Raw genomic sequence first — 19257 nt, 5'->3', positions numbered from 1 at the left:
ACTGTCATATAACTGACTTGGTACAGACATTTAAGGGGATTGAACCTGCTTTTATAGCTAGCTAAACCTATCACTGGCTCTATTGAATAAGTGCTAAGGCAGACCCTTATTTAGTGACATTTGTGTATACCCTGGTCTTGTTTGTTTACAGGAATGACACTTGGAGGACCAACTGTTGCCGCTTATCTGGATGATACAAATCAGTACCCAAAGCAAGTGATGATCTGATATTCTCATAAACATAAACAAAAGTCATATCCGATTCAAATATTGTATTGTAAAACTAAAATTAGTTAACATACGTGCTACCTTATTGGTGTAGACTTGGGTTTTAAAAACGCTATACTTCGGATTCGTTTTTACAAATTTTCTATACAATTGTAAGCAAATACCTCAAAATCAAAAATCCACAAGAGGTAAGTTTTCCTCAATTTACAATAATTGATACCCCCGACAAAAAAGGATCCACAGTATTGCGTTTCCAATAGATATTTTATTATTCCTTCTTAAACATTTATGTGCTAGCTTTACATTAAGATAATCTAAAAAAAAAATCCTTATTTGTTAACTGTTTTCATATCTTGCACCAATCTAACCATTTGATTGACTCTAGCCACTAATTTTTTTTTTTTAAACTAACATTTTTTTAATCGTGTGTGCCTGGTGTGTGCTCTTTATTCATTTCCATTGTATATGAGTATCTGTGAACTTCGATAGATCAAACAAGAAAGACAAGGCTAAATTTGTTTTTTTAATTGTTGGTTTATATATAAAAAAAAAAGTTAATCTTTCGAAAACGTAAAAGCTTTGTCAGTTTTGACTAAACTATCGAAATTTTATTGCATTTGTGTGTTACAAGGCATGTTATTTTGTTCATTAATTTTTTTTCAGATCTAGGTAAGTTTTTTTTTAATATTTCAATGATATAAAACAGCATTGTAACATTTATTTAAAGCTTCATCGTATGTTGAAAACAAAGAGTATTTTATTTCTTAAACATTTATAAGAAGGAATTTTAATGACTATTCAGTTTTAGTAATCAGCGAGGTTGAATGTGTACAAGTAAGCCAAAACATATCGCTGGTCAGGAGTTTCATTTTAAAACTCTGTGGATCTCAACTTAGCATCGCATTTATTAGAAGAATTTAATGTTCGTATTAACACGTGCGAAAAGAACGCATTAATGAAAGTCCTACAAAAAATGGAGTAAAAAAAATATTGTTCGTTTCAAAATATATAGAACGATACTGCGTTGATACTATGTTGAACGACGATACTTAAAAGAACCAGGTATATAAATAGATCTATCAAAAGATAATAAATCCGTGATCATAGAAATAAGAAATAAGGAAGCGTGTATCAAACAACTGGTAACTTCTAGTAGAAATTGTATACTGTAAACGAACTTATTTTTGCGAATACTATATTTCGCGTTAGGTCCTGTCATGCCAATTTCGCGGCGATTCAATGTCGCGATTTAAATTTACTTGATGTTATCCAATAAGGTAAATTTTACAAGTTCGCGACGATTTATCATGTTTATATTCTCGTTATTTTTCTACTCGCGAATGTCGCGAAAATAAATCGCGCGCAAAAATTTGTTGGTTTACAGTAATTGTTTTGGCATATATTGTCTTTGGTTAATATCAAGCTTCTTCAATACATTTTATATTTTTTTGTATTTTATCGATAGTTTGAGCATATATGAAACTTAATTAGACACTTGTTTTTTTATCTACATTCCTAACTTTTATCATTTTCTCTTATTTAGGTTAGACCATGTGTTAGGTACTGCCGGTCAAGCTGTCGGAATACGAGGTACATACGACGATGATTTCATCGATAGATTAAATCACAAATATACTGTGATGTTATTAGTGATATTTACGGTAATAGTGAGCACGAGTCAATATGTCGGCGATCCTATCGAATGTTGGTGTCCGACAGACTTCACGGAAAATCGAGTCGATTATACAAATTTCGTATGCTGGGTTTCGAATACTTATTATATTCCTATGCAGAATCAAATCCCTGCTCAGTACGACCAACGTAGAGAACAGGAACTCACATATTATCAATGGGTTCCACTTATTCTTCTTGTTTGCTCAATGTTTTACAAGGTACCGAGATTAATATATAAAGTTCTTAATTCATATTCCGGGATCAGCATAGATAAAATTAACGGGATGGCACGTGATACACAATACCTTGCACCGGAGGAGCGTGAAAAAAAATTGAAGCATATATCCAAATACATGGGACAGTGGTTGAAATCTGCCTCACCACATAGGGCCGGTCTTTGTCCGAACCTGCGTACGCAGATAGGAAACGTCTGTTTCTTTCTTTGCGGACGTCATTTTGGAAATTATCTAACAACAGTGGCTATGGTATACAAGATATTATTTTTGGTAAACTCAATTGTAATGATGTATTTGATGAATTCATTTATGGGATCAAAATACAGTGTATACGGATTTGAAGTTCTAAATTCGCTCTATGAAGGAGAAGATTGGACCTATTCTCCTAGATTTCCGCGTGTTACGCTCTGTGATTTTGAAATTCGTCAGATGACAAATTTACAACGATGGACTGTACAATGTGTGCTTCCGGTAAATCTTTTCAACGAAAAAATATTTATATTTCTGTGGTTTTGGATGGTTTTTATTGCCATTGCAAATGGTTTCGGTTGTTTGACTAATCTGTATGGATATCTTTTGCCTCATCATAGGCGTTCATACATACGAAAATATCTTAAAATCAACGATCTTCACAAAAAGACTGATTCTGATAGACGAATCAGAGCAGACTTTGTAAAGGACTTCTTGAAACAGGATGGTATTTTCGTATTACGTCAAATAAGTAACAATGCCAATGACGTGATAGCTTCAGAGGTCATCAAATATTTGTACCGAGATTTCTTAGAAAGATATAAACAAAGTGCAGACGACAACAGTAACATTGAAAATGCAGATTCAGTGTGATTTAATCAAATTTACTAGATGAAAACAAGATTGATTCCACATGATATAACTAGGTGAGAAATATCTCACTAACAGAATGCCGTCCCGTTTAAGAGTATGTCCGGTGACTTGACTCATACGATTGTGCCTTACAAGAAGCATGTACAATAACATTCATGATTATAAGAGTGTTGAATTGGTATGATTGGTGCACTCGAATGATGGGACCAGATTTCAACCGCTATGAAGCAAAATAATATTTGGAGGGAAAAGATTTGTCTGTGTTTTGTTTGCTCATATATTTGTTTATCTCTTTCTTTTTTAACTATTTTATGTTCATAATCAGTTCAGTTTTTATTTTTAATTATGGGCAATTAGGGGGAGTTCATTATCGGTGGAACTATATTAGTTCCAGGTTTTTAATCATAAGCATGGTCAATGCCAAAACATTGTTGCAGCAATTAAACTATGCATCATTGAAAAATTGTCATGAGTAGCGAGAAAGCAGCATGACTTATATTCTATGATAAACATTTACCCATTTCATTTAAAATGATACAGAGTAGTTGATTTAACTAGTGTGCCAAAACAAATTCATTTACTTTTTCTACATTGGCTAGAGGTATAGGGGGATGGTTGAGATCTCATAAACATGTTTAACCCCGCCGCAATTTTGCGCCAGTTCCAAGTCAGGTTCCTCTGGCCTTTGTTAGTCTTGTATTAATTTTAATTTTAGTTTCTTGTGTACAATTCGGAGTTTAGTATGACGTCCAATGTCAGTGTACGAGTATACATATTTTTAGGGGCCAGCTGAAGGACACCTATACGGGTGCGGAAATTCTCGCTACATTGAACACTCATTGGTGGCCTTCGGCTGTTGTCTGCTCTATGATCGGGTTGTTGTCGCTTTGACACATTCTCCATTCCCTTTCTCAATTTTATAATGATATTGCATCTCAAGTAAGAGATTAGTAATTAGCATCAAATTTATATATCAACATAAAAATTTCCTCTGCTCGAGTACAGCCGAAGCGGGTGGGTAATATAATACTATTGTGAAACAAGGCTTGATTACGTATATGGCACTTGAATATAGTAAACGTTTAGTTGGTGAAAACAATTTTATAAACCAAGGCTCCACTCCAAAATTTCAGTAGTTATTGATTGTCCCTTAAGTCGGAATATCATGCTCAGTATATTTAGACAATCGCATGAAATTGTAAAGAAATTGCTAATTGAATATTGTGACATCTGTCTTAAAATGGAATAGAAACATGCAAGTTTGTCCAAAAACCAACCATTTAAATAATAATATAAGTACAACGATTAATGTATGTTATGTGCACATACTTACGTACATTTTTATTCCATTTTTGTTCTATATATAAATATATATTTTGTTTTTAATACAATTAGTTAGAAAATAAGGTTGTGAACTAGATTATGATTGAATGGATCAGTGTTTATCAGTGTTTATGTGTGTCCCCAGATATATGTGCTATACTGTATTGCCAAAAATATTTTTCATTGTTTCATCATGTGATGATTTCATAATACACATAACAGTAAATATCATGTTTGCTATTTTTAAACAGTTCAATATCAAATGAGTATTATATGCCATTATAGCTAAGACATCGAAATCAATCATTCACTACCAAACCTTTTAGTGTAATCGAAGTTCTTTTTAAGTGACTACTTTATAACTATTGATGCCTGAGAACAATTATGCATTTATCAATGGTTTTCCTTTTTAATATGTATACAGGTTAGAATAGACATTTGTTTCTACCCTTTTAGATAGTTTCATACTACTCATTGTTGGGGCAATGTAAAGCTTAATGTTCGTTATGAGCTAAGGCCCCGTGTTAAAGACCGTACTTTGACCTATAATGGTTTACTTTTGTGACTTGGATGGAGAGTTATCTCATTGGCACTCATACCACATCTTTTTATATCTATCAAATTCCGAATGTAGATCTATCATAGAAACAACGAGTGTATTCTGATAATAACTATAAGTTAGCTATCAGTTTTTCTAAATTACATAAATTTGTAGAAAAATATGTTTCACAACTAATTTTTGGCTTTGTGTCATTAGGGTTCTGTCTCGTTTGCGTTAAACTAGACCCCACATTGTCTTTAAATAGTATCTACCATCTAGAAAGACTCGTTTGCGTGCTTTGAAATTTATCAAGAAAACATTCTTGGCAACAACAAAAAAGAACACAACTCTAACTGACTAGAGATATTCAACAGTATATGTAATTAGTTTTACTCCTTGTCTCATGTGTAAAGAAAGTTTAGGAATTGGGTGGGTTTTATTTTTCAATTTCTAAGTCTTCATATGTTGAAAGTTGCGTCAAGTCTACACATATCTATAATTTAAGTTTGTACCGTTTATTATTGTAGATATTTCCATAGTAGATAACTATGTCATCTTGATTTTTAAGCTTTAAAAGTTGATAGACAATGCATGTTACTTCAGGGGATGTATTGAACTTTTTTTAAATATCGAACATGTAACACAATATCAAACGTATGCAATGCATTTCTGTTCTGACGTGAAGCAAACGAAACTACAAATGCATAAAGATATCGAACAAGTGAACTAGAAAAAAAAGCGTAATCTGCAAAATAAATTGTTCTTCACGCTGTTTAAGTCGTCAATAAGTTACAATGAATTTTGTTTGGCTATAGATATCGGTTAATGTCTTATAAAACGCTATAAAAACATTAAAATGCTTTTAGTCTGATTCTTTACAACAATGTTTTCATTTGGGTTTGATCGACAAACATGGAGAGAAATATGCAGAATATGAGATACTTTTTTGTTTTCAATTTTTAATGATTATTTAAAGCGTTAATTTTATCTAATATTCAATTGGATTTTAAAAACATTAACTCGTTTGTTTGACGTTTTCGATGTTTTGGTACGCTTTTTCTACTTCTTCAAATTATTTGTTCTCTTTTATATCCAAACACTTTTTGTTGTCTTAAACATTCCAGAATCCTAACTAGTTACACCAAACTCTTAATTACGGACTTTCATTCACTAGTTTGATGGGGGGGGGGGGGGGGGGGGGGGGGTGCCAGTGAATTTTGGAAATAAATATGGTAAAAATTGCCCAACAATATCCTGGATTAAATTATGTACAAAAGTGAAATCCATTTTCGCTAGAAATAATAAAGTCAGAGCAGCAACCTATCAATATGAATATTCCGTCCATAAGAAATCCTTCAGGTCCGTCAAGAAAGCAATTTGCTGTCCTCTCACAGAATAATTCATGCATATTTGTAGTAAAACATTATTACCAAAAAAATATATAAGAAAAAATAGTAATTCTTTTCTTTTTTTTGCCAGAGTTAATTGTTATCGGTACGGTGTCCTTTGTTACAATGATAAGTTTTATATGTGGTTGAGACTTCATCCCCATTATTCGGGAATATTAAGTAAAAATCACATAGGTGGTGTATCTGAAAAATCCTCAAAATGAAGATGAATATTTTCTTATATTTTACTATTGTAATAAACCAATACGATTTTTCAACTGTTTGTAAATTTCAAAAAGGGTAAAATCAATGTACAGATTGGTTGTTTTCGGCACAGATGTAATGCATTGACTGTTTGAGAATATATAATATGTAAAAAAAAAAATAGAGATTGACCGTCTTCGTTTCAACAGCATTATAACTGAAGGGCATAACAAAACATTTTGATTAGTGCAATTGGCATTTAATTCAATTGTCTCCTTTCTGGTGTCGTTTATTTTTTTCCATCTTGATTGTTGTTTTTTGTTAAACTTTTATATATCATTCCCCAAGAGTTTATATTTATGTCCGCTTTATTTATAGATCTTTGCGTTATATGTATTGTTTATAGTTGTTTGATTATTTTATTAGCAAATATTATTTATACAGCTGTTTAGTTTTTTGTCAGTATTTTATTGTTAGATTTTTATATATATAACAGTTGAATTATTGCTCTGTGATTAGTTCATTTTATTGATACATCTAATAGAGGCTACTGGTTTATATGTACCCGAAAATGTAATGGTCGAATCATGATTGGCATATGTTTTTGTGGCGACACAAAATAAAAGATATGGTTTCTGTACCATGTGAGCATGCAATATATATCTTACAAAGAAAAATCATAATATAGACATTTACCAATGCACACATCGTAAGAAATTCCGATAATAATATAGTTTACAAAACCATGAAATTCAAAACCACGAGCATACAAGTTTGCTTTTATCCAAGAAATTTGGTACACACAAAAATAAATGAGTCCACAGTATTAAATTATATTTCAGATAATTCTCAATCATTTGCGCCGACATCATATGCACAAATTTTGCTTTAAAAAAATAATGTAAATTATATTTTATCAGGTTTTTTTTTGTAAACCAAAATTTAGTAATATGTTAAAACGCCCCGTTTAGTAGATATGATGATTTCAGAATAACCAAGCCGCAAGCGAGACAAAATTAAGAGTCATTTTAGACTTTGCAATAAAACACTTTTGAAAGTGACTTACTAATTAAATTATAATATTGAATTTATTTTCCATTTTCTTTATGCCGGTTGTAAGCTTATATAACTTTGTCTTATATAACATAAAGGTAACTTTTCGGGTAATTAAACTTCCGTACTGATTGGTGCGGTCATAACCTGACAGCTTAGAATGTCACTCTATATATTTGGACCAAACAACGCGAGAGAAAAAAGTTCAATTGCTGACCAGACCTTAATATGCTTAAGGCCAAGGACCAGTCTGCTTTAAAATTCAACTTGTGCAGCTTTTGACTTAGTCAGATCAGTAAAAATGTCTGGTCATCAAGTTAACTTTCTATACAGGTTATGACTGCATCCATCTGTATATGTATAGTTGAATATTAACATTGTCGTTTCAGAATATAAAGGGCTAATTTCATTATTCGTACCCCAAAATAAAAATAACGTCGAGACATTGGTTAAATTTAAATTGTTTTTGATGTTTTCAACCAATCGCGACGTTTTGGTGTACACGTATTACCCAGAATGAATTAGATTCTGCAATGGCGAATTATAGCAAGACCTGATCCGAATCTGTGATAGTTCTATATATGATTTATTGTATTTTCTGTACATTGTATATAGACTTAAGTTTTTATTGTAAAATATGCGCAAAAAAGGAAAATCAAAAGTTAAAAAACTTTCAACTTATCATGTTTTGTATGGACAGTAGCTAACTTTGTCCGATTAAGATCAAGTCTACAAAATTAATTGTTCATGTAACCGACTTTTGAATCTGGAGTTTATATTTTTAGACCGGTACCCTCTCTGTGGTAGGACTCCTTTGTACACGGTCAAGTAATAGCAACTCAAAAAAGTTCAATCGAGCTTTTGATTGGAACAATTCAGATGGTCAATTAACTATTTTATGTTTTCTATTCACGACATAACCTTTAGAAAACAGTCAACTTCCCCCAAAAACTCATCAATTATATGTTTGCATTTCCTTATTCGGGGGTTATCTTACATGACTAATTACTATGCAGTCCAAACACCATCTTTGAAAATTAGAAAATCCGGAGTTAAAAGTTGGTAGTCTTTTAAGCAAAGGGAAACAATTTGAATTAATGTGTGTAATAACAGTGTTAATTTGGTAATTGACAAATACACTATAGCCAATATTCAACTATAAAAAAAATGTACACAACACAATGGAAAGAATTTGTGTTCTTGTGTGTAATTACAGTATCAAATCTAAAATTGATAAAAACAGCCAATAAAAGATATACACAATGTGTTTACCAAATTGAATATGATATCTTGTCCATGCAACATCTTTTTCAAGAAACATTAATAGCCTCTTTCGTTTATTTATGTGTGCAACTTAAGTTAATTTTATTTACATCATGCATGTACATGTCTTAAAAAAAATGCTCTATAAAAAATAATATTGTGTTTATTATCATACGTAATGTATGTTTTGTTTTGATGTGGGAGTTGTTAACTAAATACTACAGATATCATTTGAAGCTTTTGAGTGATAAGATATGATAATATATTTCATCTTAAAACAAATTTCGTTTCATCTAGAAGGGAAACATTTTATCATTCTGTAAAGGTTTCACACTGCATATAGATTGTTAATTATATTTGTTCAAGCAACGCAGAGAAAAATACAAGTGTTCATAAACTTCGGCAAAATAAATATAGGTAACAAAAAATATACATTTGAAAATATTATAATCCACTCCCCATTTTGATCCTCAATCTTCCTGAAGAACATATTGTAATTAGTAACACATTTGTTTGAAAATCTTCACGTGTGTATTTTTTTTACTTGCATAAAGTAATTCTGATCTCAAAGAAAACAGTAAATGATTCATAATTGTAAATATATCATTTAAATGTATACTACTATCTTCTAAAAGTAAGGACTTTTCTTCATAAAAAAAAATAACCTTTTTTTAAATTACTCTAAATTACTTTCAGAGGTGTCAGTATAACTCTCCTGTTTGTTTCAGAAGAAGTCTTAAAAAGATATGTTGTAATCAAATTCGTGTACACTTCAATGGAAAAATTACTCTATTGACTATACATGCATTGTATGTGCCAGACGTCCTCCATATACCGTTTCAAGGTTCTAGTGTAATACATGAAATACTACATGAGTTACTCTGTATATGTTTAACTAAACAGTCAGTTCCTTTATTTGAATTTCAAAAGATGCACTTTTGTTTATATTCTTTTCTTTTTTTCAAATTCGAAATTGCTTGTCTTTGTCATCATTTGTAGATTAGCAAATATACTAAAATAATTTTGATTTGTTTTTTACTTACTGCGGAATGACTATATCGAGTGTGTTTCAAAGCTGTAGATACAATGCCAAAAGTTTATGATTGTGTTGAAATATTTTTAGACTTAATATACATTCACATGTAGACTATGCAATATGGTGTAAATATTAATTATCAATATTTATTCATTATTTTTTCAATCATAATGTAAATACAATTCATTTATTTTGTAACGGTGTATTTTTTCTTACATTTGCCTTATATTTAAGACAACATAAGGGACAAATCATATTAATAACAACAGAAGAGACTAACGCCACAACAAATTAAAGACAAAAGGTTACGTTTCAATAACAACAAAAACAAACCAATAGTAAACAGAAACCAACAGAATATAAATAATTAAATAAGCAATAAAAGACACATTACAAAACAACAACAAAGAAACCCAGACGATACTTTTCTGATATGAATAAAACAACACATAAAGTGTACTCAATGAGACAATAACAAAAACTCGTCATAGACAATCGAATCAAAAAGTTTAAAAGAACAAATAAAGTTTACGACGTTTAGAGCGCATTAGGTTTCAAATATTTGAACGGTTTTGCCAAATACAAACAAACGCAATCTATTTTGGAGAAGTATTTTGAATTTCGAAGTTTAATAAATAAACTCGTCATAGATACCAGGACTAAAATTGTATACTTTCGCCAGACGCGCGTTTTGTCTACAAAAGACTCATCAGTGACGCTCGAGTCAAAAAATGTTTAAAAATTTAAATAAAGTAAGAAGTAAGTGCATAAAGTTATGTGTAGTTAATCTATTATTATGACCATATCAATGATAATTCATGATTCAATACTGGATTGAAAATATGTTTGAAGCTGTTTTGCAAGCTCTTCTCACATGTTTACTACTTTCTAGATCAATTGTGCTGATTGGTGGCTGGAGTGCAACTCTTGTTTTAAAAATGAAATCAATGGTACAAACTTAACAGACTTCAGCAACCTCATTGGTTCAAAATTTCCGTTCATCAACTTGCCACTATACATCATTTGATGAGTTAAAAATTAACCAAATGAATTCAAACAGAATAATGGAATTCAGTTGAAACAATGGTCTATATTCTTCACACAACGCAGACAAAGGGGACATCATGTCATAAGATATTGGTTCTAAATGCACTCAGGATAAGTAAAAAAGGGCTACCAGACATGTGAATGTCTCAAAAAAGGCAACAGTAGTATACCGCTGTTCACAAGTCATGATTCGATTGAGAGAAAACAAATCCGGGTTAAAAACTAAATTCGAGGAAAACACACAAACTATTAAAGGAAATCAACAGAACAACAGAAGCACTAAAGATCACTGAAGTGCATCAAAACAAACGCCGACATACATATGGAAACGGACTATAAACATTGGTTTTCTTAATTTAAGACGAATATAAAAAAAGAAGATGTGGTATGATTGCCAATGAGACAACTATCCACAAAAGACCAAAATGACACTGACATTAACAACTATAGGTCACCGTACGGCCTTCAACAATGAGCAAAGCCCCTACCGCATAATCATTTATAAAAGGCCCCGATAAGACAATGTAAAACAATTCAAACGAGAAAACGTACGTTTTATATCTTTATAACTATAATAGGTTATCCAATGGAGAAAGACTTTAGTGTAGTGGACACATATTTTGTATATTTTCAACAAGTGATCGAAAGGAAGTCGCGATGTATAATGCAAAATTTGAAATCTAACTTTGTTTAAAAATATTTCTCAGTCTGCAGATTGTTCATAATAATAAAACCAAATTCGGCAATACCCATATTCACACGGGTACGCCTTTAAAGGACCGTTCTAAATTTAAACTGATCTGAATTAATATCTTGAACAAACAAGATTTGGTTAACCAGTTAGTTAATAATTGTGCTATGTCTTTACTGACAAAAGGGATTAAAATCATGTATTTTGAATATAATCTAGAGTCAGAATCATACTATCTTTTTTAATGAAATAGTGTGTATACAGATAAAGATATTAGTAATTTAATTAAGCATTGTGTTGGTCTGTAACTAGATATTGGGTTTGGGATTAAATATTACTAAATACTAATTGTGGGACAACCACAGAAAAAATATCTAGAATCCAATTGCAGAAACGTCCTTTTTATTAACATGTTGTGTGTGTGTGTTTTATGGAATTTTTCTTGTATGATGGTCATTTCTCGACAATTTACCTTCCGCAACAGTGCTAAGAGCCGACAAAGCTTCGTACGCCAAAAAGGCGGTTATAAAGAAAAAAATAATACTAAACGTAGCCTTAAAAAATGAAACATTTCCAAAAAAACATGCAATATGACTTTGCCATAAGCAGCAGCAACATAGATTTTGCAAAATGTTTATGAAAATGTAAGCTTAAACAAGTGTTTAACTCGGAAGAAGTGGATATCGGGCTTGTTATACTCTTGGAGTTCATAAAAAAATCAAAGAATGAACAAAATATTATAGCGTTTCCTTTCCACTGATCTGTTAGGCGAATGTTAAGTATATACATCATACAATGCGTGGTTCGGCTGTGCTGTTGTTGTGCTGCCTTATGTGGTTTTAGGTGTTCGTTTTTATTCTGTGTTGACATGTATATCAACTATTAGTATAAAGTCATTTTTTTAATTTACTGTTTGCAAAAGTATGAATAATTCTAAATACTAAGGAATTTCTTATCCCAGACAGATATAACATTAGCCCTATTGGTACAACTTTTTGGAATTTTGGGTTATCAATGCTGTTCATAAAATGGAGAATGGAAATGGTGAATGTGTCAAAGCGACAAGAATCCGACGATAAAGTAGACAACATCTGTTTTTGGCTTTTTTACTATTTTGACGTGAGTGCACTGGTGAGTCTTATGTAGACGAAAACACAGTCTAGTGTATTGAATTATAAGCCTGGTTCATTTAATAACTATTAGCATGTCGTAATGTTCTATTGTATTGTTAATTTGTGTATTTCTCTATCCTGAATATATTTTCATATTAGAGAATATGAGCCCATATCCCCTGTAAAGCGCGAATAGCAATTAAATCATAATAGAGTGTTCGGATTTCGATATATTAGTTATAAATCTGAAATTCTCTTTTTGTTCACTGTAGGGAATGAAGCCTATCATACTTTGTCAATGTAACTTATCAAATTGCCCGATTAACCTTTTTTTAATATTATAATCTTTTTAAATATCATTACATGGGCACATGTTTATGTACAAATTCAAGTTAATCGATGGCATGTCAATATTACAAAGAATATTGAAGGCAATTAGATGAAACGATTTTGATGAGTTTGCAAAAAAGGATAACACTCTAGGTAATCGAGATCAGGACGTCTCCCCCTTATATAGCTTATACATATTTTCAGAAATTGTTCTAAAACATTTGTATATATATAGAGAGAGAGATTACAATAAGATTACAAGACATTAGTTAAATCTATAATAGTGCGCTCCTACGCAGTGGCAGACCCAGACCTTTTTGTAAGGACCCAACTGACTAGCCTAAAAAAACAGGAGTACAGTTATGCTTCATTGATTCCCTATATAATCAACCAAATGTTTCCAACAAAAAGGGGGGTCCTGGCCTCCCTGAATCCGCTAGGTAGCAGTGTATGAGAGATTTGTTGAGGTAGAATTCAAAGAACATACTCTCAGTACATATGCTCACAAACACCATGCAAACAAAAACATGAAACCAGGTAGAAAAAATAACAACAAAGTCCAATTAATGAACAAATAAATCACAGACAAAAATCATAAATTAAAAGTCTCGGCAAATAAATCAGGCCATCAAAACCAGATCTGAAAATAGCAAAACAAAAGAGCACTAAATAATCGAAAATTATCTCAGAGTAACAAACTGAACTGCAGTGTTATACAAGACAGTACAGAGTATAAACGCAACTGTAACAGTTCCTTAATATTTGTTTTGCTTTTTTTCTCAATTTGATCTGAACGTCACTGATGAGTGTTATGAAGACAAAACGCGCGTCAGGTATATCAAGTTATAAGCATGGTACCTTTGATAACTATATTACTATATTCAGCTGTTCTCGTGTAAGTTACAGAATATGTTTGCTTGTGATAAAAGGAAACTCAGAAGAAATTTTACAACCAAAACGTACCTATCTTTAACATGCAATGCCGTAACATAAATGTACTTTAAAATGTGATAGATCTAAAAGTTTGCAAAAGACTTCAATACATAAAAGTCGTATTTGAGAAGCTTCAATCTTTGCCAGTGACCAAATATTTTTTTTTGCAACATCATACATGTCTCCATTCAAAGACGTCGTTATTTGCACCCGGACCTGTAATATGTCTGCCTGATGTAATATTTATGTTTTATTTACATATTTTACTTACATCAATGCCACTTCAAAGAGATTTTAAATCAAGATATAATGTAACTAATTTACGTTTATTAAATTCAATCAGTCATATGCCATTATAATTACTGATTGTTCTGTGGTAATTAAGACAAGGTTATCTGAGTATTGATATCATGATATTAAGGTCAAACAGGCAAACAAATTGTTTACGGGTGTACGTACTGAATCTGAGACAACTGTATTCTTACAGATGTTCAAATCGTATTATTTCAATACAAATCAAGGTTAGATACTAAAACTGTGATAAACGCATGGACTCGGAAATAAGTAGAAAGTACAAAGTTGAAGAGCATTGAGAATCCAAAATTCCCCAAAAAGTTGTGCCAAATACGGCTAAGGTAATCTATGCCTGGAATAAGAAAATCCTTAGTCTTTTTAAAAATTCAAAGTTTTGTAAACAGGAAATTTATAAAAATGACCACATTTTGATATTCATGTCAAAACCGAAATGTTGACTACTGGGCTGGTGTTACCCTCGAAGACGAAACTTCCACCAGCAGTGACATCGACCCAGTGGTTTGAATAGTTATCAAAGGTACCAGGATTATAATTTTGTATAATATTATATAGGAATTTCCTGCTATGCATGCATCACCTGCAATGCAAATCCGCCATTTATCTCTTTTTTTTTATTCAGTAAGACTTTACGTACCATAACATATTGTGTTTGGTATAATGGTCTTAGAGTGGGTCCGGTATCCTTTGCATATGTATTATCTAATTTTTAGATCATTTATCAAAAAGAAGATGTGCAATAAATGACAATGAAACAATTTTTCAAATTTCAAATAAGGTGGATCATTCATGTAAGCAATTATAGGTTACCGTGTAGCCTTTAACAATGACAAAAACCATGTAGGTTACCAATAACATATTAATATGTGTAAATTGGGCCTCGGTGGCTAAGTGGTTTAAAATTCAACTATATGTAGCAGGAAAAACTCTGCCTAAGATTCGGGGATGCGGACCAGAGCTAATTCTCAGTGGCGGATCCAGAGGGGGGGTTCCGGGGGTGCGCACCCCCCCCCCTTTATTTTTGCCGGTCAATGCATTTGTATCGGGACATATGTTTTGCACCCCCCCCCTTTTGCCCTGGGTTAGCACCCCCTCCCCCTTTCGAAAATTCCTGCATCCGCCCCTGATTCTAGTTTGTAAACTGATGTAACGGAGACGATGGATGCCAAATGTGATGCGCTATAATATATTCAAGTAAATGTAAACCAAAAACTGAAAACAATATACATAATTTAATCAGCAAAGCACAACTGTTATCATGTAAAGCCAAAACTAAATAGAAATGGAGCATTCAATACTTCAACTTAAGGAGGCTTGTATCAAATGAACTAACCTAATCGATGGTTGGAAAGTTTGGCTTTCCTTGGTTGGACTGAAAGTCAGTTTAACAACAAATGGATGATTTTAACGACCTTGACTGGCTATACAGCCCTTGAGGATGTAACACAATAATCTAAAACCAGTTATTCAAAATAAATAACTTTCTCACAAAAGGTAATCAAAGGTTTTGCGACGGTGCAAATATTAAACTTTACAATATAAATAAATATCTTTAACCAATGAATTCAAATAGCAAAAGCTATGCAATTTAACAAATATATTCTGAATAAGTTTCAAGTTAATCTTTAAATAAAGAAATATGAAATTTATAGTTTTAAACAAGGGAAATAATAAGACATTATAATCCTAACTGCCACATATATATAACAATCTTTCCTGTTGATGACATGTGGTTCTTTTCTGATACCCAGACTCTCTCCACCAATCAAAATGATTTATCGACTAGTTATGAATTTATACAATATTATAAAGCCATGTAGTGCTATATTGAGGTGACAGGTGCACTCATAAAACATGTTTAATCCCACAATATTATCCATTTGCCTGTCCAAAGTTATGAGTTTGTAGTTCAGTGATTGTCATTAATTCAAGCAGTTAACCGACATGCCAGCTCCAGTCTTCAATTAAACTGACTGAAAGCCTGATTATGATTTCATCATATGAACATCAGGCACAATCCTTCCCGTTAGGGGTTTAGTATCATACCATCATAACATATATGAGAAGAACATAACCCGTGTCATGCCAACAACTGTTTTTAGAATAAATGTGTTTAGTTCCGACGCAAAGACCTTATCAGTGACTCAATATTAACGCCAAAATATGCAATCTTGACAACAGTATCGTAATTATATCCCTTCTTAATAAGTCTATTCAAAGGTTTTGTAAGTTTCTGAGGTGAATACTGACACCTTTGTGCTTTATAAAGAATATTTCCATAAACAATTGGATGTGAAATAAGATCATTTAAGCTATCTCGAAACTTGAAGAAGTGAGATGCATATTGGCATATATTAAAATTACCGTATGGTCACCCCATATTGTATATATGGAAGAGTTTAACGACCTTGACTGGCTTTTCAGCCCTCGCACGGTCGGCTCGGTGCCCGAAAACGATTGGTGGGCATTTCAATATTTTGTGCCGTGGGTCAGGAACGGGTAGCAAAGGACGCCGAATGGAGGCCGCCATCTTGGTTTTGTTAAGTTGATTTTGTTTTTTACTAATTTGGTGTTACTTCTTCACTAACGGCTGCTTTCAGGGCCAGTTTGGTCAGCTTGGCAGCCCGCTAGCCTCGATGATGGAGTACTGGTAGATGATCTCGGACGTAGTTGAAAAGATGACAGGAAGCATTATCAGGACCAAAGCCGTGAGGCAGTGAAATGAAGGTCGTATCTCCCAACAGCCTAGGATACAGCCCTCGGACGTTAATCGGCATAACACTCCCCATGATACAATGGTTTTGGAGTGCATGTTAACGCGGGTACGCCAACTACTACGTCTATCTGTACGGCATGGATTGGTTTCTGTCATCTTAAGTAGTAAGTCGTTGATATCTAACTGTAAACCCTCATCGAAGATAGCGGGTAAAGGAGAGCTGGCCCAGCACGTCCGTTCAGCTGTAATGACTTAGACGTGACTGGTGAATTGAATGATTGAAATGCATGGATTGACCCATATTGTAGTCTCTTAAAAAAAACACCTTTAAGACGTTTAGATTTATGGTACATACATCTTGGATAATAAAATCGCAGTACACATCCGGTCTATTTCTATGCCTAAATCTGTAAATTTTTATACAGATTTGCATTTTATTGGTTAGACCATTTATTTTTATATCGTAAAATTAGTGATTCGTTGCATAATCCAAAATATTTATTCAAATATCATATATTTGTGTTTTTAGAATAAATGTTTTAACTACGTGATTTAAGGGGAGATAAATATTTTGGTAAAATATTTACACTGGACTGACTCGGGAAATTTTAATTTTTTTACTTGTAGCAAGAAAAAAGGTTCGATGACACCTTTTATATTTTCATTATCTGAACGCATATTATAAAACTTATCTTCTCGTATTTTATTTCAAACTTCTATTTCATAGGTTTTTTTATGCACTCAAATGTGTTTTTTTAGGACAATCTATGCAAATTTACGACCAGAAGCTTAACCCACACTTTTTATTATATTATGAAAAAAGCTTAGTAAAATCTATATTTTGACAAATTATGTAAAGAACCTTCTATCTGAGGGAATAATCAACATATACTAGAACACACCCGTGATATTGCGGGTCCGTGACTGAATTAAGGTATATAACTATGCGCAAGCCTTATTTTAGTATTAGTATTGTCATCTGATAAAGTCATGCCGATTATAAGATACACAGTTTTTCTCTGCTTTCAAATCTTTCTGTTTGAACCCGTGGAACTGGAACTTATCAATTATTGGTAATATTAATTATTTGGAAAACAAAAGGTCCTGGAATGGAGTATTGTTTAATCAACAACATTGTCCTATCTTAGTAATAAATAAAGATGAATTCTTTGATTCGCTGTTTTACGTCATGTATGCCCACTAACAAATTGAAAACTGTTCCTCATTTTTAGTCTTGTTATCTTAGAAAGTCTTACTGATTAAAATACTACAATAGGTAGCTATTTGACAATTTAGTAGTGTCAACCCTGTGATTATGACCCGTGTATATAGCATATTAACCCTGAATGCACCGTTTGGTGGTGCGCCTGTCAGATGCGGAACGTACAGATTAGGTTATAGGTAACAGGTGAATATACTATTGGTATCGGTATCGGACTCGACCCGGAACTTCTTAATTATTGGCAATATTAAATACGTGGAAAACAAAAGGGCCTGGAGTGGTGTAATTTTCAATCTACACCTTTGTACTATATTAGTGATATATACAGTTGAATTCTTTGATTCGTCGATTTTACGTGATGACGGCTGAAAAATTGGACTTCGTAATTTTAGTATTATAGATTTGATTATTATTTAATTGTTTTCGTGATTTGATTTGATTTATCAATAATAGGTTGTGTTATTTCTCAAATGATTTTTTTCATATTTTTCATGTCCGAGCCTTTAATAGCCGACCATATGGTGTGGGTTTTTCTTATTGTTGAAGTCCGTATGGTTGCCAACGGCTTACATTAGAATTGGCTTCATTTGCACCTTGGTGGATAGTCATACTATGCATCTTCTTATTTTAATTTATACAGATGTATTTTAATTACTTAGCTTGTGCTTGATTATCGACGGCTAAGGCCGATACCGACCATTTATATACATATATATCTCATATGCATATTAATCATATTTTAATGATTTTTCACTCGCCATGTAGTCAACTTTCTGTGATAGTGTTTCTGGTAATTTCACATTTGCGTAGACTAACGAAGACACAAATGGAAATAATAGAAACGTCAAAGGGGACACAACTCGAACGAATATTGCATATTTTTAACAGACTGGTAAAAAACATGTCTAGTTTGATTTGCATGGATGTATATATTGTTATGCGTTTACTTTTCTACATTTGGTTAAATGTATAGGGGGAGGGGGGAGATCTCACAAACATGTTTAACCCCGCCGCATTTTTGCGCCTGTCCAAAGTCAGGAGCCTCTGGCCTTTGTTAGTCTTGTATTATTTTAATTTTAGTTTCTTGTGTACAATTTGGAAATTA

At 32.4% G+C, this 19257-nt stretch overlaps 1 protein-coding gene across 1 annotated transcript in view; it reads left to right on the top strand.

Annotated features, from left to right (window-relative positions):
• LOC134695441 (innexin unc-9-like) overlaps positions 1 to 9987 on the top strand; it is a 53087-nt gene extending 43100 nt beyond the window's left edge. Inside the window, exon 2 of the mRNA XM_063556693.1 lies at positions 1772 to 9987. Within this exon, the coding sequence (XP_063412763.1) occupies positions 1772 to 2981 (1210 nt within the window). The 3' untranslated portion in view covers positions 2982 to 9987. The remainder of the gene's footprint in view (positions 1 to 1771) is intronic.
• The last annotated feature ends 9270 nt before the right edge of the window (positions 9988 to 19257 follow it).

Source organism: Mytilus trossulus, chromosome 13 (assembly GCF_036588685.1).
Source record: "Mytilus trossulus isolate FHL-02 chromosome 13, PNRI_Mtr1.1.1.hap1, whole genome shotgun sequence".
Taxonomy (NCBI): Eukaryota; Metazoa; Mollusca; class Bivalvia; order Mytilida; family Mytilidae; genus Mytilus; species Mytilus trossulus.
Note: the sequence above shows the minus strand (reverse complement) of the source record. Positions and strands in the feature narration are given on the sequence as shown.